The sequence below is a fragment of the Symphalangus syndactylus genome, chromosome 2 (genome assembly GCF_028878055.3).
Source record: "Symphalangus syndactylus isolate Jambi chromosome 2, NHGRI_mSymSyn1-v2.1_pri, whole genome shotgun sequence".
NCBI lineage: Eukaryota > Metazoa > Chordata > Mammalia > Primates > Hylobatidae > Symphalangus > Symphalangus syndactylus.
The window spans coordinates 10,339,417-10,365,223 of record NC_072424.2 but is presented as its reverse complement, the minus strand read 5'-3'; the positions used below and the strand labels follow the sequence as shown (position 1 = coordinate 10,365,223).

Here is a 25,807-nt window from a genome sequence, read left to right as displayed (position 1 = left end):
AACCTTTCTGGGCAGTTTGGCCGCAAGCACAAAGGGCACAGAACCGCCCGTGCTTTACAAGCTAGCATCAGCATCTGGGAATTTGATTTCAAGAGACAGAGATGAGCACAGAGGATGTTCGCTACAGCATTGTGTATATTCCTGACCAAATGAACAGGGAGCATGGGCAGTTAAACAGATGGTGGTAAAACGATGTGCAGTGGACTATTAGAACTCCATTTGTATTGATCTTTAAAAGATCATTTAATATCAATTATAAAATTCTCGTTAAAAATACAACATAAATTGTACATGTTCACCCAATTAGAGGACAGAAATGTCTGCATGTCTGCTTGTGGGTGAGTCTGGGGAAGGTTTGGCAGAAAAACAGACGAGAGAGGGGACGTATGAAATAGGATTTGTTATTTCTGGAATTGCTGGTGAGTTTTCTTTTCTGCTTAACCTTTTCCTGTGTTTTGCAAATTTTCCATGGTGAATATGTATCGCTTTCCTAACAGCAACAACGACAAATCCTTTCAGCAAAGATAATTCTGAAAAAATATAAATCTGATGTTATTTTTTCTAGGGTTACAAAGAGAAGAATAAATTCATAGCAGCTCAAGGTAAGCTTTTTATTAATTTCTGAACGTATTTTTGGTAAAATGATGTGAGTAGCTCTTATTTCCTTCTCTGTATGCCAACAAGACCAAGGACTTATACTGGATTTGTGTGTGTGTGTTTACACCTAACAGACACGTTAGATATCCATTCACACAACGGATATTTGTAGACAGAGAAACACACACTTATTCCCACACCTATACGGTGTGAACACAGGGCAGGCAGTGGCCCCAGCTGCCATTCCAGCATGTTAATACTTGCATCAGATAACCTTGAATTTCCCTCAGCTGGCTGAGCCCTACATGGCCCCCAAGTTTGGGCGGGGGTTAGTGGAGTGAATAGCTTTTCAGATCAAGGCCATAACCAAGAAGATACTTCAGCCGTGAAAACGTGCCCTTCACCTTGCCCAGGGCTCTAGCCTGTGTATTGAGTACTGAATCCAGCGTCACTCCGTTCCACCAGAGGTTGTCATCTGCAGGACCTGGTGCGCGTGCAGTTAGATATCAGTGGAGCTGAAATCGGATTCCTCAGACTTCCTCACTCTTAAGCCAGGAGCCTTTAGGGCAATGAGCTGTGAAATTCAGTGAACATCAAAATCACCTGGGAAGTTGTTACAACTGCAGAATCTCTAAAAGGACACACGTGTGCACACGCAGAGGCCATCAGGAATGTGCCCAGCTGGAAACCTTAGGAAACTTGACGATCCTGGCTGAAACAGATGAAAGCATGTGTCTCTCTCTTGCCAGCAGACACCCACGGGGAGCCAGCCCAGGGCAGGACAGCAGCAGGGCCGGGGGCTTCCTTATCTCCCAGCCCATCCCCCTCAGCACGTAGCGCTTAGCTCAGGGCTGCAAAATAGCCGCAGCTCAGACAGGAAGTGGATAGGGGCAGAGGACTTTGTCCTAGTGACACTTTGTCTGTTGTTCAGCTCCCCCTCCTGAGGGACTTTAGCTCATATCGTATTGGACAGCACCATGCTGAGAGTAAGATTTTGACAAAGAGGAGGGGATTGGGAATGCAGGGTGAGGCTGGCCGTCTCTGCCTCTCCCAAGGCTTTCACCAGCTCTCCCACACTTGGCTGTAGACCCAGCCCTCATCTGAACCCTGCTTCTTACCTGTAAACGTCATAACTCAACCTGGGCCCAATTATCTTGTCCACTGAGGAGTTCCTAGCTGGAGTGGGTGAGTGGCAGGACAGGCAGCCCCTACCGGTTCTGGAACGCTTCAGGGCGTGACGTGTGTGTCCCCAACAAGCCCGAGAAGGGAGTGAACAGCTGTCCAGGGGCCAACGGCCAGGGTGCCGGGGCTGGGACCCCAAAGGGACTTCCCTTCATGCATTTTGACTTCGGAATTGTCCTCTACACACAGGCCCCAAACAGGAAACGGTTAACGACTTCTGGAGAATGGTCTGGGAGCAAAAGTCTGCGACCATCGTCATGTTAACGAACTTGAAAGAAAGGAAAGAGGTGAGTTCCAGGCATCTGACCCTGGTATCACTTCCTTTCAGCTGCTGCTGCCGGGCTGGGGATGTTCTTACCACTTCCTTTTCCTACTTCCCTCCCTTCCTCCCACTATCACTGCAGAAAAAACCCAAACACATGCAGTGGCTTACAGCGTTTTCGTCAGGAAACAAATCCCCTGTGTCCCCAGCATCTCACTGTTATCTAATCCGTGATAACACAATGACACGAGAGTTTCCTTTTTTTCCCAAGTAAGAGCGGCCCCTGGCCGGCCCCATGGCTCTGCCTGCCTAACGGGAGACACGAATCTTAGAAGTTAGAGTTTTAGGATGTTGAGCATGTCATGCGGCAGACCTCAGACTAGAAATGAACATGATTTCACGCTTATTATCCAGACTAGAGAAATGCATTTGAAAAACGTGGTATATTAAAGATTTGTCATCCGAATATATTTATTTAGCTGTTTCTAATTCAAAAAAGGATGCATGTACATTATAAGAATTTGAATCATTGACAAAGAAGAAAAGTTGAACTGATTCGTTTCCTAATGTAACGAGTACTCATTAGCATCTGCTGTGCTGGGCCAGCTCTGTCCCAGGTGCAAGGAATAGGGGCTCAAATTCAGGGCTGAGAAGCGGGGGCTGTGGGTAGCCTGGGCGGGGCTTGGGGTTGAGTGACAGGCAGGGAGCCATGCCATAGGCAGTGAGCTCACTCTCCAGAATGAAAGAACTGGGAGCCTGAGGGACACTTGCCACAGGTGGGGCGAAGTTAGGAGGCTGTGCTTCTGGTGTGTTCTGGCATGAAGGCCTGGTTCAGTGGGAGCCGTGTGTCCTGCCCGGCCCTACTCAGGGCCTGCGGTGTCCTGAGCTCCTCAGTTGTCTGCTGGCCTGGCCCCGGCAGTTCCCAGGCATCGTAGCGAGGACTGTGGGGAAGGGCTGCCATTTTTAGGTGGGAGTGCCAGGCCTTGGGGAGCTCAGCTGGGGCAGAAGATGGGTGGCAGGAGCCCACAGGAAGGGCAGGCTGGGAGGTGCTGTGGTCCCCACAGTGCCAGCTTACTAATTGCCACCCACAACACAGGAAGCAGCCTCCAGCCACCGTTTCTGGTCAGGAATAGGATGGGGGCTTTCATTCTGCTCTGGGGGGAGCTGAAACAGGGCTGCAGAGGGCCACCCCTTTGCCCTTGCAAATCTTGCCCCTGTCATGCTTTGTCACGGGGAACAGTGACAGAGGGAAGCAGGGGATCCCCAGCACAGGACTCTTCACCCTGCCTGCGCTGTAGCAGCCATGGAGGAGGACACCAACGTGAGGGAAAAGGAGGCTGACCCTTCACCAGGAGCCTCAGGGTCCCCTGTGACCCGCAGCCCATAGGGACCAGTCTTCCTGGGGCTGGTGCTCCAAGCATGAGACCAGCACAGAAGCAGTGGGGCTCAAGGACGCCCTCACTTCCCTCTTTCAGTCATTCTGTTGAAAGCGTCACTGGCATTTTCTCTACATCTTCCTCCATAGCCTCCTACTGGATTTTTCCACTCCTGTGACTCAGTGCTGAGCTGCTGCCGCGTCCTCATTCTTACCAATTCAGATGAAATCATTTCTCAGTAGAGTTCCCTTTTTCTTAATTGCTCACACTTCTGTTGTGGTTTCCTTGGCTTCCACATCCTGGGCTCTGCATTGCAAAACACAGCTGCCCTGGCATCTCATGATCGGGTGGGAGGGAGGCAGAGGGAGGGGGTACACTGAGCCCTTGAGAGGCTGAGACACGTTCTCAGTTCCTACTGGACAGTCTTTCAAGGTGAGAAACTCAGGAGGGTTCCCAGGGCTCCCCACAGAGCCAAGACTCACCCACACCGGGACCTGTAGCCATTTGCAATTCCCCTGGGCTGCATCAGAGATGCCCTGTGACCCGCAGCCCCGCCCGGAGCCAGGTGTAGGGAGGGGGAAGTTGTCCGTAGCCATCATAACACAGTGATGCTGCTCTCTACTAAATACCAGATGCTGTTTGTTTCATGAGACTGTTAATCCTGGAGGCTTGACCACGAGCTGTGCTGCTCAGGGGCCATTTCCTGGATTCACTCTCTGACTATTGGCAGGCTTGTTCCATTCCAGAGATGTTTCTCTGGCAGATGAAGTAGATCTTTTCCCCCTTAAGGTGGGTCCTCATTCACTCGTGAAGTGATGGAGGACACCACCGGGCAGGGGCTGCGGGCGGTGCTGCAAAATGAAAGGGCTCCTGGAACGTGTATTTGGGGTCATTCTTGCTTCAGAGGTCGGAAAGGTAAAGAAATGGGCCTGTCTGTAGCAATGCACCCTCTTCTGCAGAAGAGGCAGCCTCATCCCTGCTAGAGAAAAATGAAGATCATTAGACCAATCATAGGTTCATCACTCTTGAACGGCAGACTGGCAGTGGTGCAAATTAACTTTGTCCTTAGTGAACTGAGCAGAAAAACACAAATTGCTGAATCCAGTGGGAAATGCCTTGGGGGAGAACCATCCTTACCCTCTGGCCCGAGGGTCATTTGGAGTTAGGTGCCCAGCTCTGAAGGCTACAGGCTCAGCATAACTGGTTGATGGTCAGTTAATAAAATGTATGGGATTCGAAAATGAATGAAGAAATGAGACATTGTTGGTATCTACATCAGAAAGCCTTGGGGCGTCCTAGTCATGGTCTCAAGGCTGCCTTTCACCAGTTTTGCAGCCTCAGTTTCCCCATTCATGAGGTCGACACATGTGAACTTGTTCTCAGCTGTGGGAGCTGTATGACTCCAGCTGGTGTGTGTGAGGCCTTCTGTAGTTGGGTGGGGGGATGTCGTGATGCATTGCACCCACAGATCTATTTGCTTCTATTAAATTGTTCCGTGCAGGAAAAGTGCCATCAGTACTGGCCCGACCAAGGCTGCTGGACCTATGGAAACATCCGGGTGTGCGTGGAGGACTGCGTGGTTTTGGTCGACTACACCATCCGGAAGTTCTGCATACAGCCAGTAAGCATCTCTAGTTGCTGACCTTCCAGAAAGATCATTCTCAGAGAGCATGATGCCCAGAGTTAACACCCTTCAGCATTTATGAAGTGCTTTGCTCCCACCCCGGCACTGTCGCGGCCCTGGCTGAGAGGGTGCAGTGGCCAGGCTGTGATGGGCAGACATGCAAGTGGGCCAAGACACCAGAGGCCGGTGCACAAGGGTCTGCAGGCAGCGCTGGGGGCTCCTAATTCCCAGCGACTCCTCTGGGCCTCTCCAGGAGGAAGACCAGTCATTGGAGGGGCCTGGGGGTGAGGTCCTCCCTCAGTAGCACAGTGACATTTCACACACTGACTGGGAGGCGGGGTTTTTTTCTAACACTTTCCGAATTCTGTCTGAAATCTCCTCGTTATTTTCTACACTTGGGTCCTGGTAGTTCCACCACCCCAAAAGGTTTGAGAGAGAGATCGGTAAAAATATCTGTATACAAAGCAGATGAAATCAAGGTATAGAAGAAATTTTAAAACCACAGAGAAAAGACAGAAGACCATTTTGTCAGGATTTAAAGATAGAGTGATTGGCATAATTAGGTTACAAGTGTCTGAGGTTCCAAGAAGCCACAGCAAAAAAGGAAAAGGATGAGCTGATCATTCTTATCCTATCCCCTGCTCACATCTCTCCCAGAAATGTGCACACAGGCACACACAGGCATGCACATGCACATGCATACACATACTCCCACACACAGGCACACACATGCACACACACCCACACACAGGCACACACATGCACACACGTACATACTCCCACACACAGGGATGCACATGTACACATGCACACACACCCACACACAGGCATGCACATGCACACACATACGCCCACACACATGCACACACACAACTGTATACATGCATGCACATTCACACATGTGCACACACATACATACACCCCTACACATGCACACATGCACACATTCACACATACGCACATACACCCACGCACATTCACACACATATCCACACACATTCACAACACACACGTGCACACATGCACACGCATTCACACGTGCACATATACATACACACATGCACATGGGTGCACACATGCATGCACATTCTCACACATCCACACATGTGCGCATATACACATACACCCACACACATTCACACACATGTGCACACAAACACATGCATACATGTGCACATATTCACATGTGCGTGCACACACATCCACACATGCACACATACACATGCGTACATGTGCACACACATGCACACACGTATCTGCTCCCAAATACACCGTGTATCACTTTCCATGATCTGGGCAAGGGAATTAAACTCATGGGCTCTGGGTCCGAAAGCTGAGAGAGGCTCTGAGGGCAGATCTGGGAGTCTCCATAGAGCAGGCCGACTGCATCCTCTGCCCTCCCAAATGTAAGACAGCTTTGCACAAGGAAGGATGTGCTGTTGGTGATTACTCAGCACCACAGGCCTGAGGTGGGACTGTCCAGGCAAAATGGGCCACGGCCGCCCCACTTGCACTGGGGTCTGCGAGCACACAGACCAACTTTGGGGATGTGTCTGGCTGCTTGGGCCCTGCCTGACCTGGGCATAGACGGTTGCTGCGGGCCCCGTTCTGTGGTCCCAAAAGCAGCACATGTTCAGAGTCGGCAGGGGTAAGGGCCAGGCTGTCTGGCTCGGGCAGGCTCCCTGTGGATGGGCCCCTCCCCCATGCAGCCTCAGCACAGGGGAGCCCACGGTGTCCTCAGAATGAGCTGCTGGGGGAGCAGGGGGAGGATTCTTTCACCCACTCTCGTCTCCCTGCGTCCCCCGCAGCAGCTCCCCGACGGCTGCAAAGCCCCCAGGCTGGTCTCACAGCTGCACTTCACCAGCTGGCCCGACTTCGGAGTGCCTTTTACCCCCATTGGGATGCTGAAGTTCCTCAAGAAAGTAAAGACGCTCAACCCAGTGCACGCTGGGCCCATCGTGGTCCACTGTAGGTACGCTGGGGGGCCACAGTGGGAGGACTCACCCTCATGGGCAATGCCAGGGGACCAATATCAGGGTGGGCAGAGGTTTGCGCAGGGCTGATGTGAACACAAATGTCAGTGACTGAGCCAGGCCCCAAGGACCCTAGAGGAGAACGCTCAGAGAGCCCCCGTTCATCCCAGCGGATAAAACCCACCAAAGCCAAGAGGCTCTGGTTGATGGTGGGAATGGAGTTCCAGGTGGGTCTGCTTGGCCGCCCTCACCTCTCCCTGGGAATCCCGTCACCTCTGGGAACCAAGATGGAAACCAGGGAAAGCCCCCCAACAACACACAAGTCCTTATGGAAGAGCACAGCACGCTCAGATGGGCCCCCACAGCAGAGTCTCCCAGACCACGCTGTCCTGGAGACCAGGGTCCGAGGACCAGGCTGCCCCTTGCCAGCTGCCACTTCAGCCTCGGTTTCCTCACCTGTGATGGGAGGGACAGCTTCAGAGGAGCCTGTGACTTGCATCTGGGTGGGCTTTGCACAACATGAAAAATTACTCAAATGTACAGCCAAGGCCACGCCACAGCCCCCTGTCCACAGAGAGCCCCACTTGTTCCTGGCAGTGAGTGGCCTCACCAGGGTATCACTTTGATTAGATACTAAGTTTCCATCTGTTACAGACAGGTTCATTCTGAGTATCACAGCACTGCCAGGGACAAAAGCCACCTGCATGCAGTGATGCAGGCGCTCTGCACCTGTCATGCAGGTGTTCAGGAGAAGCCATCCGGGAACCCCCGTAAAACGGGCTTTCCCCAAGTCTGAGCAACACTCCCTTGCTGGGGCCAAGCAGAGGCTGGACCCCACCCCACCCACCCTCCAGTGTAGCTCATACTGGGAGGAATTTGCAGGGTCAGATAACAGTAATCTGACAGATGCCACCTCACTTAATGCCCCAAGTCAGGTGACTTGGTTTGCCCAGCTTGACAGAGAGGGAGGCTGGATACCAGAGCTGTTGCATAGTTGATCTGAGGTCCCTCTGCTCCCAGGGGGGCGGATCTAGGATGCCAATCACACATATAAGAAGAAGACACTGCTTGGTAAATGAGAAAAATTCTCCACACAGCCTAATCCGAGGCTTACTGCACCAGCTGTTAACGTGCTTCTTAGTGGAGTGTCGGCGGCCATCAGAGGACTGGCCTGAGATCACTTTACTGAGACCACAGCTCCCTCTGGTGGCCTCACTGTGGCTTTGCTCCTAATTAACCAAAAAAAAAAAGTTGCATCCAGTGACCTGGGTGCGCAGGCACCTTCGGGGCCTGTCATTTACTTCGGGAGGAGTGTGACTCACGACGCAGCATCTTTCTCTTTCCCCAAAGCGCGGGCGTGGGCCGGACGGGCACCTTCATTGTGATCGATGCCATGATGGCCATGATGCACGCGGAGCAGAAGGTGGATGTGTTTGAATTTGTGTCTCGAATCCGTAATCAGCGCCCTCAGATGGTTCAAACAGATGTGAGTTATGCCTTCCTCTTGTCCTGGTCTAGCTTCCCAAAGCAAACCCGATGCCTTCGCCACACAGGTGTGCAGGGGCCTGGCTCTGATGGGCACATGGCAACCAGCCTGGACCTGGCCTGGCTTCCCTCCTCATAGCCTTCCCTGCCCATGCGTGGGACCTCGGGGACTCCCTCGTCCTCATCTTTCCCTTGTATCCTCGTGTGAGATGGGGCAATCCTACTCCCCCAAAGGGTGCATGTACACAGTGTGTGGCATGCTCACTAATGTGAGGCTCTGCTGCCACCGTTCTCCTTACTCAAGGGCATAAATGGTCATTATCTGTGGCCAGTACTCTGACCCTTGCCCCACACCTCCTTGTGTTGGCAAAAAGAGAAAAAGAAGAGAGCTGCCCCCTTTGGTCTGCCAAGCTCCACGTGGGCCAAGACTGCAGGGCAGAGTTGAGGGTGTGGGCACCCCTGGCCTCTCTGCAGATGCAGTACACGTTCATCTACCAAGCCTTACTCGAGTACTACCTCTACGGGGACACAGAGCTGGATGTGTCCTCCCTGGAGAAGCACCTGCAGACCATGCACGGCACCACCACCCACTTCGACAAGATCGGGCTGGAGGAGGAGTTCAGGGTGAGTACGGCTGACCCTCCTCTCCATCCTGATGTAAGCAGCCAAGGGCACGAGAAAAACAGGTGACCATTTAAAGGAAGCCTCTTTCAATCACTTGCCCCTTAACTGACCTCAGAAAAAGCAGGGGCAATACCTGAGCCGTGATTTACAAGAGAAGAAGGATCAGGTGGCTTTCAGAGCCTCACAGCAGCCCTGCTGGGCACACATTTCTATTTCCCAGTGCTAAGGAGGCTTCCTGGGGTGGAGAGCAATGTTTCCTTTGAGCAGGTGTCCTTGCCAGCAGCGCTAGTCCTCGGCTGAGCAGTGTGCTCAGGAGTGTCAGAGGTTTAACTGTGTCATTATGTCCTTCTCTGCTGCAGAAATTGACAAATGTCCGGATCATGAAGGAGAACATGAGGACGGGCAACTTGCCGGCAAACATGAAGAAGGCCAGGGTCATCCAGATCATCCCGTGTAAGGCACCCGTGGCGTGGCTTGGGCAGGGCTGGGGCGGGGCTGGTGCCGGAGGCTTTCATCCCGGAGAAGCCATTGACCACTTACCCCTGTGCACCAGGGTCAAAAGCAGGGTGTCCTCTGGCCCCAGGCTAAGGGCTTCTGTGTGCTGTGTCAAGTGTCAGGTAGAAAAGACACCTGTGAAGCACCAGCTGACCCAAACAGTCCTGCATGGGTCTCAGGCAAGCTGCTTGGGATATGAGCTTGCAGGTGCGGGAGGGCAGCCGAGGCTGGATGGCAGGGGAGGGCTTCACAGAAGCTGGAGATTTGCGGCAGGCACGACTTGGGATTCCTTGTCTCATTCCTTGTCTCCCCAAGCCTGGGCAGAGGCCCGCCTCCCCCTCACACAGAGGGGCCTGAGCCACCCAGCCGAGGCCATGCAGGTGAACTCAGCTGAGACCATCTAGGAAAAGGCTGTGGCCTTGAGGAGGACAAGAAATGGGCCTGGGGTGGAGTCAGGACACTGGTCTGCCCCCCAGATCGTGGGAGAGGGAAGGAGGACCTGGCAGGCGTGGGAGGAGTGGAGGCAAAGCTGTCAAGAAGACAGGGCCACACGCGGTGGGCAGGGGGGTGGGAGTTGGGAGGCTCACCAAGTGGGAAAAAGAGAAACTCGAGAAACTCGGCCCAAAAGCAGACTCCACAGGGATCCGAGGAACTAGGGAGGGAGGTGGGAGATGCCTCGCTTGGGAGGAGGGTGGGCCTCATTATAGTGTCCTCGATGGAGTCACAGCTCAACAAACACCATCTGGAAACAGCTGTGAGCAGGCCTGCTGCAGCAGGGTCCCCCCGAGCACTGCAGGCGAGTAGAGCTCCCAGGGGCCCTGCCATCTTCAGACTCTGGCCCCTGGTTTTCTGGGGCCCTGGTGTCCTGCTGGCCACCCTAGATTGCTTGCCTGGCCACATTCCATTTACTCCTTCAGTGCGATATTTTTAGGGCTTGTATTTTGGTATGTATTATATCGATTCCTGAAAAATGAAAATGATAATTGGGTTGTTTTCAGAGTTTTCCTTCAAAAAGAAAAATACCCGTGAGCCACTTTAATTATCGTCTTTCATAATGTAAACTTTCCAAAGAGTTGGCTTTACCTAGTGATTTTATTAATAGGATCTATATTTTGCAAGCTTGTAGCAATGGATTAAAGTTAGCAAGGTGGGACCCTTTCTGTAATAACTAAAGGAAGATAATGCTTTGCAGATGACTTCAACCGAGTGATCCTTTCCATGAAAAGGGGTCAAGAATACACAGACTACATCAACGCATCCTTCATAGACGTACGTATGCTGGCCTGGGTTGTGTTTATGCAGATGTGTTTCCTTCACACGTGACCACACAGACTTGATTAGCTTGCTTTCACCATGAGAAAGAATTGACATGTTTCCAGGAACTCAACCATTTTTGTTAGCAGAATTACTTGCTTAAAAAAAAAAAAAAGTGGCAAGGCACGATGGCTCACACCTGTAATCCCAACACTTTGGGAAGCTGAGGCGGGCAGATCACTTGGGGTCAGGAGTTTTAAACCAGCCTGGCCAATAGGGCAAAACCCATCTCTACTAAAAATACAAAAATCAGCTGGGCGTGGTGGCAGGTGCCTGTAATCCCAGCTACTCGGGAAGCTGAGGCAGGAGAATTGCTTGAATCTGGGAGGCTGAGTTTGCAGTGAGCTGAGATCATGCCATTGTACTCCAGCCTGGGCAACAGAGCGAGAGCGAGGACCCCTCTCCAAAAAACAAACAAACAAAAAGTGGACTTTGGAAATAGAAGGACATAGACTCGCTGCTAAGTAATTGGCTCTTTTTCATTCTGCTTTTAATATATAGTTATTTTTCTTTTATGTATCTGTTACACACCAATTATCCACTGCCTCTGTGCTCTTCTCTTGTGTGATTTCTGCAATGTGTACCCATGTGGACAATACAATTATGTGTTCAGGGCACACAGAGGCTGTCTTCAAGCACAGTGGAGTTTGCAGAAGGGCAAAAGGGGGAATTGCAGCCAAGTGTATGTTAATATTGCCATTTGCAGATGAGAAAATCATACCAGAATCTGGTGGGCTCCATGCTGATCTAGCTGAAACACACAGAAACATGTTAGAATCTAAGCCACCAGGTGCTGTTCAGGTGGCCGCAGGCAACTACCAGTTCATAATACCCATTTGTTGATGACCTCAGGGGCTGACAGTGGCCGTTACGGTTTCAGTTAAGCGAGCTTCTTGACCTGCTTGTCAGGTGTGTGCCTGAGTGCTCGTGCCAGCTGGGGTCTGGTGCAGGCCATGGAAGATGGGAGAGTTTTCCTCATTAGGCCTCGGGCTGTCCTAAACTTAGGGAGAAGGTAATGGAGCCAGAATGGAAGGAAGTCAGACTCTAACCTCTGCACCTCCATTTGAAGGGCTACCGTCAGAAGGACTATTTCATCGCCACCCAGGGGCCACTGGCACACACGGTTGAGGACTTCTGGAGGATGATCTGGGAGTGGAAATCCCACACTATTGTGATGCTGACGGAGGTGCAGGAGAGAGAGCAGGTGAGGAGTGCCGCCCGGCCCGGGCCCTCCAGGGGCAGCCTGTGCACCTGAGGCACTGTCGCCATTCATTATAAATGTCCCCACCTGCCATCGGTGCAAACACATGGGTGAGACCAAGCCAGGACAACTAGGGAGGGAGAGAGGTTGGAAATGAAAAAGGTTTCATTTCACCCTTTCCCTTTTTGGGGAGTGAAGTTTAACCATAGCTACCCGCTGCCCTTTATCCTTAGCCTACATGTTATTTAACCTGCCCTGAAATTCTGCCATTTGATATTGGCCAAGATCATAACCTGTTGAAGAAAAAGACTTTTTTTTTTTTTTTTTTTTTTTTTGAGACGGAGTCTCACTCTGTAGCCCAGGCTGGAGTGCAGTGGCACGATCTTGGCTCACTGCAAGCTCCTCCTCCCGGGTTCACGCCATTCTCCTGCCTCAGCCTCTCCGAGTAGCTGGGACTACAGGCGCCCGCCACCACGCCCGGCTAATTTTTTTTTGTATTTTTAGTAGAGACGAGGTTTCACTGTGGTCTCGATCTCCTGACCTCGTGATCCGCCCGCCTCGGCCTCCCAAAGTGCTGGGATTACAAGCGTGAGCCACCGCGCCCAGCCAGAAAAAGACATTTATTGACTTTTTTCAAGACATGAAGACAACAGTAAACCCAAGGTTTTACCAACAATGTACGTCTATCTGGGTGCTCCCCCAAGACGTAACTACTGCTGTGTATTTGTGTTTTTATTTCTTTGCTCTAAAAAGGAACAGCTTTATTGTGATATAATTCACCTATAATTCATGCACTTCATCTTTTTAAAGGGTACAATTCAGTGAATTGTAGTATATTCACAAAGTTGTGCAACCATCACCACTATCTAATTTGAGATCATTTTCATCAACCCAAAAGGAAACCTTGTACCATTAACAGTCACTCCCCATTCCTTCCTTTCCCTAACCCCTGGCAACCACTAATCTGCTTCCAGACTATGAGTTTGTCTATTCTGGACATTATTATAAATGGAATCATACAGTATATGGTCTTTCGTGATTGGGTTCTTTCACTTAGCATCGTGCTCTCAAGGTTCATCTATATTGTAGCATGAATGAGTAAATCATTCTTTTTTACTGGCAAATAGTATTCCCTTGTGTGGATATACTACATTCTGCATATCCATTCATCAGTTGATGGACATTTAGGTTGTTTCCACTTTGGAGCTATTATAAATAACGCTGCTTGGCTGGGTGCAGTGGCTCACACCTGTAATCCCAGCCCTTTGGGAGTCCAAGGCGGGCAGATCACCTGAGGTCAGGAGTTCGCGGCCAGCCTGGCCAACATGGCGAAACCCCGTCTCTACTAAAAATACAAAAATTAGCTGGGCATGGTGGCGGGAACCTGCAATCTCAGCTACTTGGGAGGCTGAAGCAGGGAGAATCGCTTGAACCTGGGAGGCAGAGGTTGCGTTGAGCTGAGATCGCGCCATTGCACTCCAGCCTGGGGGACAGAACGAGACTCCATCTCAAAAAAAAAAAATGCTGCTTGAACATTCAGGTAGTAGTTTTTGTATGGACACGCTTTTTCACTTCCCTTGGGTATACACCTAGGAGTGTATATGCTAGGAGTGGAATTGCTAGGTCATGTCATAACTCTATGTCATCAACTTACTGTTTGACATTTTTGAGGACCTGCCAGACTGTTTTCCTCAGTAGCTGCCCCATTTTACATTCCCACCAGCAATATATAAGGTTCTAATTTCTCCATATCCTCACCAACATTGTCATTGTCTTTTTGATTAAAGCCATCCTAGTGGTTATGTTCTTTGCTTTTTTAAAAAATCTTTTAAAATCACATCTGTTTATGCCTACAGAGACTGTTGTTTAGTTTTACTTGTGTTTGAACTTTATAGAAAGAGCATCATTACAGCATGTTGTCTTCTGAGACTTGCTTCTTCCACTCAAAATTGTGCTTTTGATATTGTTCTATGTTGCTGCTTATGCTGTGGTTCATTCATCATCATTATTTCATTATATTCCACTGCACAAACTATATCCTGCATTAGCTCAGGTATTCCTTCTCCTGTCACGGGCGCTTGAGTTGATTTCATTTCATTGTTTTGCAAACAATGCTACCTGTACATTCTTTTTTTTAAACTTTAAGTTCTGGATACAAGTGCAGAATATGTAGTTTTGTTACATATATATACATGTGCATGGTGGTTTGCTGCACCTGTCAACCCATCATCTAGGTTTTAAGCCCTGCATGCATTAGCTATTTGCCCTAATGCTGTCCCTCCCCTCACCTTCCACCCCCTAACTGGCCCCAGTGTGTACTGTTCCCCTCCCTGTGTTCGTGTGTTCTCCCTACCTGTATATTCTTGTACATGTCTTATGCTGCACTAGGACTAAGATGTATCAAAGAGCCAAAATGCTTCATTGAAGAGTATGTGAAAGTTTGAATTTGCAAGATAATTCCTAATTGCTTTCCAAAGTGGACATCAACAATGTATGAGAGATATCATTCATCTACATACCTAGTATGGTATTCTCAAGGTGTCCTAATTATTAATTTAAAATTAACAAAATATCGTTCATTGTGTAATTATTGTGTAAATATTATCTTTTTGTGGCTCTGATTTGCGTCGTTCTGATTCCTACAAGGTCAACCCCATCACTTCATATATTTGTGGATGACATAATTCCTCTTGTGTCAAATGCCTGTTCCTGCCTTTCACTGATTTCTCTATGGGGTTGTTTGTCCTTTCTTATTGATTTATAGGAGCTCTTTACATAATCTTGATACTAATTATTCATTGGTTTTATGTATTGCAAACATCTTATTGAAATCTGTGGCCTGTCTTTGCACTCTTTTAATGATGTTCGTTGATGAAGAGAAGTGAATGTTGCTGTAATCCAATGTTTCAAGCTGTTGCATCGTGATTGGTTAGCTGTTTGGGCTCTTGTCTAGTAATCCTTGTGTACCTCAAAGTGAAAAGAGACTTCTTTTTCCAAGAGTTTCATAGTTTTGTTTTTTACCTTAAACCTTAATCCATCTGGGTTTATTTTTATTAAGGTTCAAGGCCACTACACGTGGAAGTGCAGGGTGTACACTGCCCAGTTCTAGGAAGAGCTGGGGGCACTCACATCAACCCTGGTAGGGTATGAGTCAGGGATCCAGTTTCGTTTTCCCCAGGTAGAAAACCAATTTTTCCAGCCCCATTTATTGAAGAATCTCTCCTTTCTGCCACATGTTAAGGTTTCATATATATGTGTGTCTGTTTCTAGACTCTGTTCTGTTCCCTGTGTCAACAAGCATTAATAGGCATTTATATTCATACTCATATGTTATTTTTTTTGGTCAGATGAAATACATTAACTGGTTTGAGAACAATTCTGCATTACAAACTCAAAATCGCCAGCAGCAAATTATTTATTACAAGACTTAAATTTTTATTTTATCCCCTAAGGATAAATGCTACCAGTATTGGCCAACTGAGGGCTCAGTTACTCATGGAGAAATAACGATTGAGATAAAGAATGATACCCTTTCAGAAGCCATCAGTGTACGAGACTTCCTGGTCACTCTCAATCAGGTATTGTTGAACTAGCTCTTTAAAAGCTTGTGAATTTAGTGAACCACGCCCTCCCTCCGGGTTCTGCTTGTCATTGAACCAGAATGTGGCCCTGCACCTGTCCTGTTCCTTCACCTAGTTCCATCAGCTATGAATGGCCAATGGGTTTCAGAGACAGTGGCAGGCCTCCTGTACAATTCCCATCTCCCTGGCCGCCTACTTCCCATTTATCTCTCAGGAGAATTATATTAGCCATTAGCTGGGGGAGGAAGAACAAAGAGGACTAATGAAGCCACAGGGGCCTCTCTGGGGCCCTCCTCCAGGTGCCTTCTCAGAGCCCCCCAACTGTCCCCATTTCCACTGGGTCGTCAGTTCTGCTCATCCTCTCTCCTTGGCAAAGATGAGAACTCGGGGTCAGCCATAGGTAGGATGACTCACTTGTGCACAGGACTTGACACTGAGCTGCAAACAGTCAGTACTACAAAATGTACCTGCCACTGGCTCCTCCACGCCAGCCACAGAGCCACCCTGGCCACCAAACTCAGATACTGCTCATTTGAGGTCTGAAGGGAAATGCGGGGCCCTGGTTTCTTGAGAAAGTGATTCCCTTCTCTCCAGCAGAGCTGCCAAGGATCCCGTAGGGGTTGGGCAGTCCTCGCAGGGCTCCAGGGGATGTCCTCTGGGCGGCTCGCTCCCTCTTGCAGAAGGAAGCACAGCCAGCCGCCTGCCTTCTTCTTTAGGGCAAGCAGATTTCAGCCTTCTCCTTCAGGCTGCCTCGGTAGGGGGTGGGGACGGTGGCAGCAGAGAATGCTCAGGGAGGGCTCCCAGCCTTGGCCAATCCCTGAGAGGGCAGATGGGGCTGGGGCCTGTTCCCCGGCAGGCAGGCAGCGCTGAGGCCCCCTCTCCTCCCTGCAGCCCCAGGCCCGCCAGGAGGAGCAGGTCCGTGTAGTGCGCCAGTTTCACTTCCACGGCTGGCCTGAGATCGGGATTCCGGCCGAGGGCAAAGGCATGATTGACCTCATCGCAGCCGTGCAGAAGCAGCAGCAGCAGACGGGCAACCACCCCATCACCGTGCACTGCAGGTGAACCCCCAGCCCGAAGCCCTCCAGGTGGGGTGGACTCAGGCTGCACGCCCCCAGTACCCGCAGCTGTGGGCAGCAGAGACTGGTCGCTGGCCATGGTATTCCCTAGAGTCTCATCTCTACCTCTCCTTACATACATGCACACACGACTTCACTTAAGTATATACATGTCATCGTATCATACATAAGATGCATACATGTCAACATACATGCAGAATGCACTTCAGAGGGAGGAATTGGGAAACCACTCAAATACACATTTCCATGTGCTTTTGAAGTCATCAAAAATTGCCAGGCAGGGCTCGGAGGAACACACTCCTGGACTTCAAGTTCCTGGGTGGGTTTTAAGAGACGGCCTGGCTGGGCTGCTGTGTCTACACCTGCCCTCTCCCCTGGGCTGGGATTCCTGGCCATATGAGGAGTCCCAACTGGGATTGTAGCCACGCTGCTCCTGCAGCCTCAGCCTGGCTCCCAAGTCAGGCCCAAAGGCAGAGGGACACCCTGGGCACGTGGGACACTGTTTAGTCCGCAGGTGAAGGCATGAAACACAGCATGCCCAGGGGCAGATGCGCAAATCTGGTCAAGCCCACGGGCTACCCACTTGCCTGCCTTCTGTGCCTCTGCAGTTCTGAGCCTGCTGCATACTTCTGCCGGCAGGGACCTTGACACCTGGCAAGGTTCTTCCAAGCAGGAGCTTGGGGTGTTTCTATCCTTGGGTGGTGCTAATGTGCTCCTAAAACTGCAGTTCCATTTCTTGTCTCACACCGGTGGCGCCCACTCTTTGTGACTGCCTTTCACCCCCACCCACTGTCCTACCCCTTATAAGCTGGCAGAGCTCTCTCTCTGCCTGGACCCCGCCAGGGTGCACTCCTGGCCTGGCCAGTAGGTGGAGCACACACCTCGGTTTTTTGTTTTCCTGGCGCCGTCCAAGAAATCATTTAGTATAAACTCAAAATGAGTTCCATAGGGCGCTGGAGATGCAGAGGTGAACAAGATCCCACCTGTGAGAAGGCAGATGCGGGGCCGATCATTGCGGCAGGACAGGAGCCTTGGAATAAGCCCACACGTGAGATTATGGAGCGCGGAGGGCAGCCAGGCATCTCCAGAAGACCTGCTGGAAGAGGCCGGTTCACCCCACCTCCTCCAGCCCAGTACACCTGGGCTCTCTTACCAGGGCCTGGGCTCTGCTCTTGTGGGGTTTGTCAGCAAATGACCATGGTAAATGGAGGTGACTCAAATCGGCCTCGCTGGGAAGTGTCAGTTGACTGTCCAGTTGACTGTTCCTGGTTGTGAATGTCCTTAAACCACCCCTCCCTTTCAGCATCACCCGTTTCAGAAGACACCCCTGGCACAGTGAGGAGAGGGTATGCCAGGATTACCTCCTCCCTAGACCTGAGCTGGGAGGGTTTGCATTTCTGACAAGTTCCCAGGTGCCAACCATGCTGCTGGTCCAGGGACCACACTTTGAGAACCATTGCCCTACACAAGAGGGGAAATGGTGACACTTGCTTATAAACTTGTCACTGGTCCTGACTCATTTTATAAAATATCAGTCTACTGTAATTAGGGAGGTGTTTTAGGAATTTTACATTTGCTAAATCATGCTCAGAAGTTATGCTACATACAAATGATCAAAAAAAATTTCAGTCAAACTCAGATCATTTTCAGCGATTGTTGCTTCAGTGCCGATATGCAGGGGTTGGCTGTCAGCTCTCTGTTCCTCATCCCCAAGTGCAAGTCGGATGATCTGCATTAAGCGCTTTTTCTCTGCAGTGCCGGAGCTGGGCGAACAGGTACATTCATAGCCCTCAGCAACATTTTGGAGCGAGTAAAAGCCGAGGGACTTTTAGATGTATTTCAAGCTGTGAAGAGTTTACGACTTCAGAGACCACATATGGTGCAAACCCTGGTAAGAATCTGAATAAGGATGTTACTAGAAGAGTGGAGAATTATTTCATGTTGTATTTGATGTATGTTTCATTAAAGGACCTTAAGTACATGGGGGAGGTGGGAAGGTAAAATTCCCAAGGAAAAGAGCCAGCTGCAATGTTTCACAGTAAACCTCTGCAGAGCCCTCCTTCCTTGGGTCTCTGACGTGGGTGTCTTCTGGGCAAGGCCCGGAGGGGAGGGGCCTGTCCACCAGTTTCAATGTCTGAGACCACTCGGAGAGACGCACTGAGGATAGGAGCTTTTGTGTCAAAGTGAACTATTCTACAAGATTCCTGTGTGCACTGAAAAACATACTCTTATCAAGTTCAAAAGCAGCACTGAAATTTAAAATCCTGGTCCTTCTCATTTCAGTGTTATATCATCCATGTGGCTTGTTTTCCCTGGCTGGGTCTCACTCAGCCTCAACATACTGTCCATGGGCTGCAGGAATCCCTAATGTATTAGTACTTTTCCCCGTACATTCTCTTTCATTTCAAGGACTCCTGCTTTCTGGTTTTCAGAAGCGATTCCTCCTCACCAAATATGACTATGGCTCCTGCTGCTAACCCACCGAGTACAATTTTAAAGCCTGTTATAATGCATCCTTTTACCCAAAGCTTCCCACTTCGGACCTGTCCTCCCTGCCTGCTCACTCTCCACGCTAACAATCCTAGCTCACGCAGCCCCCTGTGCATAGAGAGGCAGGAAGGAGGCCCTTCCACGCCCCCCTCACAGCAAGGCACAGCAGGAGCGAGGACACCTGAGCTGAGGGTGTGTCTGTCCATCCACACCCAACGACCTGCAGCAAATACCATCTCTCTAAGCAGCAGCATACAGAGCTCCCCTAGTCTTTTTAGGGACTCACCGCTCTCATTAATCTGCCTGGTCTGGCCAATATATTCTATCTTCGAGAGCATCTGGCATCCAGGTGTCCTCCCGTCTCAGCTCTGCTCTTCCTGACCCCAGCTTGCCCCTCCATGCTCCCTGACTGGGAAGCTGCCCTTGGATGTTGTGTGGCTGTCATCTGTGCTCTCTTGCCTGGTAACAGCTTGACAGAGCGCTTTGTAGCCTGACTTTTAGAGTCAGGGTCTAGTCCAATGCCCAGCCCATGGCGACGGCTCCAGAGCAAGTGGTGAATCAGCAAACGAATGAGGGAGAAGTTGAGTCACTAAACAACCGTCAGGTGTTGGGCGCAGTGCAACCAGGTGCCTTACAGACATCTTTCTCATTTCGTCTTCACCATCTGCTTGCCCTTGTGCCTGCTTCTGTTCACAAGGAGTGTTCTGCAGGTGCCTCCAGTTAGGACGGTTGAGGGGCCTGCCTGAGATCTTCAGATATTAAGTGTCAGAATGAGACTCAAACTCTGATTCCAGAAGGGAAGGGCTTAACTGGTACTCTATGCTGCCAAACCTGACATTTGGCAGGGAGATTTTGGCAAAAAAACACAGGCACAAAAATATCATTGAGTAAAGAGATGATTGCTGACATGCAGGTTGATTTAGCCCTACAGGTGAGCACAGTGGCCCGAGAACCAATTTCCAATTGCTGAGCACTCTGGGAAGACTTGCTTCCAGCATCCTAGGTAGCCTTTGGTTGGAACTGACATTTCAAAGGCCACAAGTACGTCTGTTCTCCTGGGGTCTGTGGCTTGACCAGAAATGTCTGTCTGTGACCTGAGGTGTGGCTTGTATCATCCCAGCACACTCCAAAGTACACTTCATCCATCACTGGCCCCAATCACTTGTACTCAAGACTACATGGGATGGTCAGCAGTTAGCTGCTGTGTTTGCTATGAAAACAGAGTAATTAGTTATCATCTCCATTTCCATCCCAGACTGAGCTAGCTTTGATATTCAGTCAATGTTGCTTTAAGTTGGAAAAGTCAATGTTGCTTTAAGCTATTTGCCTCTTTAAAGAGAGCCTGTATATTTATTGAGAATTCCTTCTAAGAATTCAATTCCCTTTCCTTCTGAAGGCTGGGTGATCAACTGCGTGTCTTAGTAGCCAGAAGTGAGGACCCTACAATCTGGTCTTGGCTCTTCCAACAACTTCATGCAAATTCAGGAGCAAAGTTTCAGGCTCACCTTTTCCTTCTCTGGAAAACTCAGCTCTTTCCCATCCTGGCCAGACCGGGACTCAGGAAGGGCTAAGCTAGCTGTTTGGCATCTTTCCACCCAAAAGCATTTAGATATTTGTTCACTGTGTGCTGAGAAGAGCCCAAGTCAAATGTGTTGGAAAGAACCAGGGAGATACTGAGGACAGCCCTTGGCCTCTCCAGCTCTCCAAGGCCCTGTCCCGGCCCCAAGCTCACATATCCCACCCAGGGGTCTGGGAGGACCAGCCTATATATAAAACAATGTCCCTTTTTTACAGTAAATGTAGGCTTTAAAATCTAGATGTGCATTTTATTTAACTTTTATAGATTGCTTTCTTTATGAAATTTATCTGGCAATGTTAGATGTTAGTACTCTGATTTTTTTTTTTTTTTTTTTTTTTTTTTTTTTTTTTTTGAGACAGGGTCTCACTCTGTCACCTAGGCTGGAATGCAGTGGTGAAGTGGCACAATCTTGGCTCACTGCAATCTGCCTCCTGGGCTCAAGGAATCCTCCTGTCTCCGCTTCCCAAGTAGCTGGGACTACGGGTGTGCACCACTATGCCCAGCTAATTTTTGTATCTTTTTTGATAGAGATGGGGTTTCACCATGTTGCCCAGGCTGGCCTGGAACTCATGGGCTCAAGTGATCCTCCTGCCTCAGCCTCTCAAAGTGCTCTTATTACAGACGTTAAGCCATTGCACCTGGCCTGGTTCTTTTTTTTTTTTTTTTTTAATTCAAAAATAGTTGTTTTCCAGTTTCAGTGTGAAAGCCACAGACATTTTACTCAGCCCATTAAATACACTAAATTGAAATGTTAATACACTAACTGACACATTCTACGTAGGAAAACACCTTTATTTGGAATTCTGAATGTGCCTAAAAACTAAATTATGATGTGCATAAAGGTATATGGTATTTTAATGAATAGTCACACTTATTTATGTCTTGTTTTTGAGTATTTCTCCTGATTGAATTAATCAAATATATTTTTGGGAATATCATTTTAATGTGTCCTTGTTTGTCTTTTCAGGAACAGTATGAATTCTGCTACAAAGTGGTACAAGATTTTATTGATATATTTTCTGATTATGCTAATTTCAAATGAAGATTCCTGCCTTAAAATATTTTTTAATTTAATGGTCAGTATATTTTGTAAAAATCATGTTAATTTATTTCATAGTTGACATTAATATCTTCCCTAATTTCTTTGTATATATTTTGTTATGCCTTAAAGGCCACCTGCTATAAAGTTGTTAAATCTTAAATATGCTTTTTAAAAATTGGAATAATGTATTAAGGTCAAATAATATCCCATAAAATATATATTTCTGCTAATATTAGTAAATATCTTAATTTTTCATTAGATTCTTATCATTTAATTTCACACATTCAACACCTTTAAATGTTGTAATCTTAATATGCGAAGTGTGCCTCTGCAAGATACTAAACACAAAGCTCACGTTAAGAAAACAGTTGAAGACTCAGAAGTCAGTTGAAAATGCACTTTCCTAACAGTGATTTCACAACCCCGAACAGCAGCATTTTTGGGAGGCCAACTGTTCATGATGATACAATGTAAATGGGGACTTCTGTAAAGTTCTCAGTTTGGGCCCATGTGGTTTATCTTTACATTTTAAAGATCAAAGAAGTCTTTACAACCTGAATCCAGGTCTAAAACACACTAGAGTAGCTGGTGATTATAAGTAATATTTTAAAATGCTGTGTCTACACCATGAAGACTGCGTCTACACTATCTTGGCTGGACGAGAAGAGATGTAAATGCTGGGTGGTCCCGTTGACCCACGGCCTTGGGTACAACAAAACCAGCCATCGGAGTTGCACCCTGAAGCACCACTTGCTGTCCAGCTGCCTGTCGTTTGGCCCAGACAACCCTCAGAAAATCAAACCAGCTGCCTCTCCCATTCTCCCCTCCCGTTCTGCCACAGCGGCCTGTGCTGGTCCAGTGCTATGCCTGGAGGCTCAACACGAAACTTCCCATCCAAACGTTCAGATGAACTGAGCGTCTTACACACGCAGTACAGAGGAGCACACATTGGGATAGAAACAGTAGAATAACCACAGGCAATTAAACTTTAAATTTTCTGAGCAGCATTTTGGTATTTAAACATTTCTTGTAAAAAGCTAAGATTGTTTGTAAGGAAAGAATCCTTAAAATCTAGATTTATACCATTTTTTGAAGTCCCACCTTTCAATGTTTAATAAAAGAAAAAGAGAAATCCTTAATCTAAAAGCTAAGTTATTTTTGAATGGAAATACTACTGGGACCATTGACACTGGATAACAGTAATGATCCCATTGCCAGGTAAGATTGGCTGATGGGAAAAAAAAAAAAAGAATGGGGTGTGAATGTACCAACATTGAATTTTATAGCAGTTATGTTTCTATGGCCATTAGGTACCTAGCAGATGAGCACAATATAAACAAGATATCTGGCCTACCTTACTACTAAGAGCATTTAACACGTGCATTTTTGGTACTTTCGTTTTCTAAAAGCTATATAAAGGCCTTATTTGACATTTTCACTGATAACTGATCGCACCCTCGTGTTGCAGTGTTCGTCCCCTATTCATTAATGGTGTGTGCAAATGCAACCCCAGGACACATTATTGTTCTGATAGAGGCTCACAGGGAATCAAGCTTCTCGTCCACTCCATGGCTCCGAGCCCCATCCAAGGGCAAGACTTGGTGCCCAGCTGGAAGGACGAAAGCACACTTTGTGACCGCCATCCTCACCAGCTGCACGCCTGGGCTGCACACTGCTGAATGTGTTTCTCTCTCCTTCTCTGTACAATGATTCAGCATCTCGGTGGAAGAGGAAAATGGAGCTTTTTGAGGCTCGCCAGGTCCCTTTAGTTTTCACTGTTAAAATTCCAAACCCAAAGGCTTTTTTTGACTGAAGGAGAAGGGAGGGAAGTAAGCTTCTGTTCAGCACCTGAACCCTAGAAACACAGCCAGTTTGCTATGATGAAGGTGACGTTTCTCTGGTCATTTATTTGAGAGTTCGAAGTCAGAGTCGAGGGGCACAGGCTTTGGTTCATGTCTAGGAGCCCTCTGTCAGAATCCTTGAAGCCCTTTAATGGTCTAACTGGCATCTCTTGTATCAAGAAGTACCTTTAAGGTAGACCTTTTCAGTGTGCCCTCAGGAAAGGGCCCTGCTCATGATTTTTTCCTGTCCCCTGAGACCAACCCCAGGTGTCCGCTGCAGGGGTTCTGCCTGTTCCCAAACCTTTTCCATTCCAGGAACAGAGGAGAAGCCACTTTCCCCAGGACACAGGACTCTCCCCTCCACTGTCCGGGGCAGCGTTCGCCCTTTAGTGGGGAAGTCATTACAGCCTCATGGCCTCTACCAAGGCTCCAGTTCACACGATCTCTTGGGCCTTGGAGCACCTCACACTGGGGGAATCAATCCCTGGGGGACTCAGAATCTTCTCTGTGCAACCTGGAAAGTTCATCTCTTCTTTCCTTCAGTCAAAGAAAGTCCATTGTACATAACAAAACAGCCCCAAACAGCCCAGTGCCAACACCGTTGTTCCTTTCACATTTTCCTTTGTTGCATGCAGTTGGGTTCAAATGCCAAATAGTGATTAGAAGACGACCATTCTGATCTGTGTGTGATCTGGTCACTGTGTGACTGCCTTTACGGTTTCTCTCCATGTGCTATATGAATGAAGAATGCATATCAGTGTTTTAAAAGGTATTTTTATGTGTTTTTAAACACTTTTTTAAATGAGCCTGACACCTGTGTTTCAGCATTTGGAGACATCCCCATGTTATTCTTTTAAGTGTATAATTACTGATACTTTTTCGTTTGTTTAACTCAGTTGTGTTTAATTTATGTGCAATCTTTATATGTGTTATTACAGTTTCAACTATCATATTTTCTTTGATTACATTTATAATTTGATCTTGCTCTGATTATAATGTCAGTGAATGTTGCTGAATTCTTTGTATATGCAAATTGCAAGATTTAAACCATTCTGATGCAAGGATAAACCTTTACTTTGACTACCAGCCTGTGTTTTTGTCTTTAAATCCCTTAATTTCATTCCTGTGCAAAAAAAAAAAAAAATCGCCTGCTGTGAGATGGTGTTTGCTGTCGTGGGCCCTTTTGTTACCGGTTTCTCTCTATGGGTCTGTGGGTCCCAATGTTCCATCCTAGACAAGCAGCATCCACTCTGCTGTGGATGTGCTCTTGGCCCTTCCCCTGGGGTAAGCAGACCTGGATACATGAAGCTGCAGGCACAGCTGGACACCGTGGGGAGGGGCAGAGGGATCCAAGGAAAAGGAGGCATGGAAGAGGCATAAAGGAAGTCACCAACCGGGCCTCCACCAGGGGCCAATGAACCCAAATGGCCCTGCCTGAGCCCAGCGCCTCTGAAGGAGCTGAAGTCTGCAAAAGTACACTTGCCAGACCAGCCTCAAAGGCAGCTCCTATCAACAGAAACACACAGATAGGACACTGAGTGCTGAGGGACCTCAGGAGAGACAGGCAGGTATTCAATGGCACCAATTAGTGTGTGTGTCTCAGCAAGCCACTCAGAGGAGCATTACTGAGACCACACTGGGAACTCCACTCTGCAGAGATGTGCGAGGGGCCTCCCCACATCTTCTGCATGAAGGAGCAGGATGCTGCAGCGCTGACCCACGGCTCTCGCCCACCAGGTGGAAAGTTGGTTCCAGGGCTGCCATCTCCCTGGCACATGCATGCCCCATGTGTGGGCCTACTGTTGCCTAAATCAGAGGAACGCCCAGGGACAGTGACGCACAACATCAAGATATCTGCTCTGGTCACCAAGCTCCCAAGCTTGGCCTCTAATGGCTTGCATATTGGGTGTGGCAGCTGTGTGTCAGTGGGGAGCAATGTTCATCCCAGGCGGGCCTCGGGCCATCTGCTGGGTTGCTGGGAGGGCAGCTTCAGGGCACAAGACAGCCATGCCCCAGCTGGGGCTCACATTGCCACTTCCACATTCAGTGCCCACAGCTGTCTCCC

The 25,807-nt window shown here is 48.7% G+C and overlaps 1 protein-coding gene across 8 annotated transcripts in view; it reads left to right on the top strand.

The window, feature by feature from the left end:
- The window catches only part of PTPRE (protein tyrosine phosphatase receptor type E), a 179,847-nt gene extending 155,019 nt beyond the window's left edge, over positions 1-24,828 (top strand). For 5 of the 8 annotated variants that reach the window (XM_055245563.2, XM_055245583.2, XM_055245593.2 and 2 more), the window contains 13 exons: positions 566-602; positions 1,969-2,066; positions 4,919-5,038; positions 6,850-7,013; positions 8,365-8,500; positions 8,974-9,123; positions 9,483-9,576; positions 10,811-10,887; positions 12,002-12,136; positions 15,586-15,711; positions 16,606-16,772; positions 18,546-18,681; positions 21,827-24,828. In XM_055245563.2, the coding sequence (XP_055101538.2) occupies positions 566-602; positions 1,969-2,066; positions 4,919-5,038; positions 6,850-7,013; positions 8,365-8,500; positions 8,974-9,123; positions 9,483-9,576; positions 10,811-10,887; positions 12,002-12,136; positions 15,586-15,711; positions 16,606-16,772; positions 18,546-18,681; positions 21,827-21,901 (1,515 nt within the window). In that variant the 3' untranslated portion in view covers positions 21,902-24,828. The remainder of the gene's footprint in view (positions 1-565; positions 603-1,968; positions 2,067-4,918; positions 5,039-6,849; positions 7,014-8,364; positions 8,501-8,973; positions 9,124-9,482; positions 9,577-10,810; positions 10,888-12,001; positions 12,137-15,585; positions 15,712-16,605; positions 16,773-18,545; positions 18,682-21,826) is intronic. The other 3 variants (XM_055245543.2, XM_063616645.1, XM_063616629.1) reach the window with 2 other exon arrangements.
- Positions 24,829-25,807: the final 979 nt, after the last annotated feature.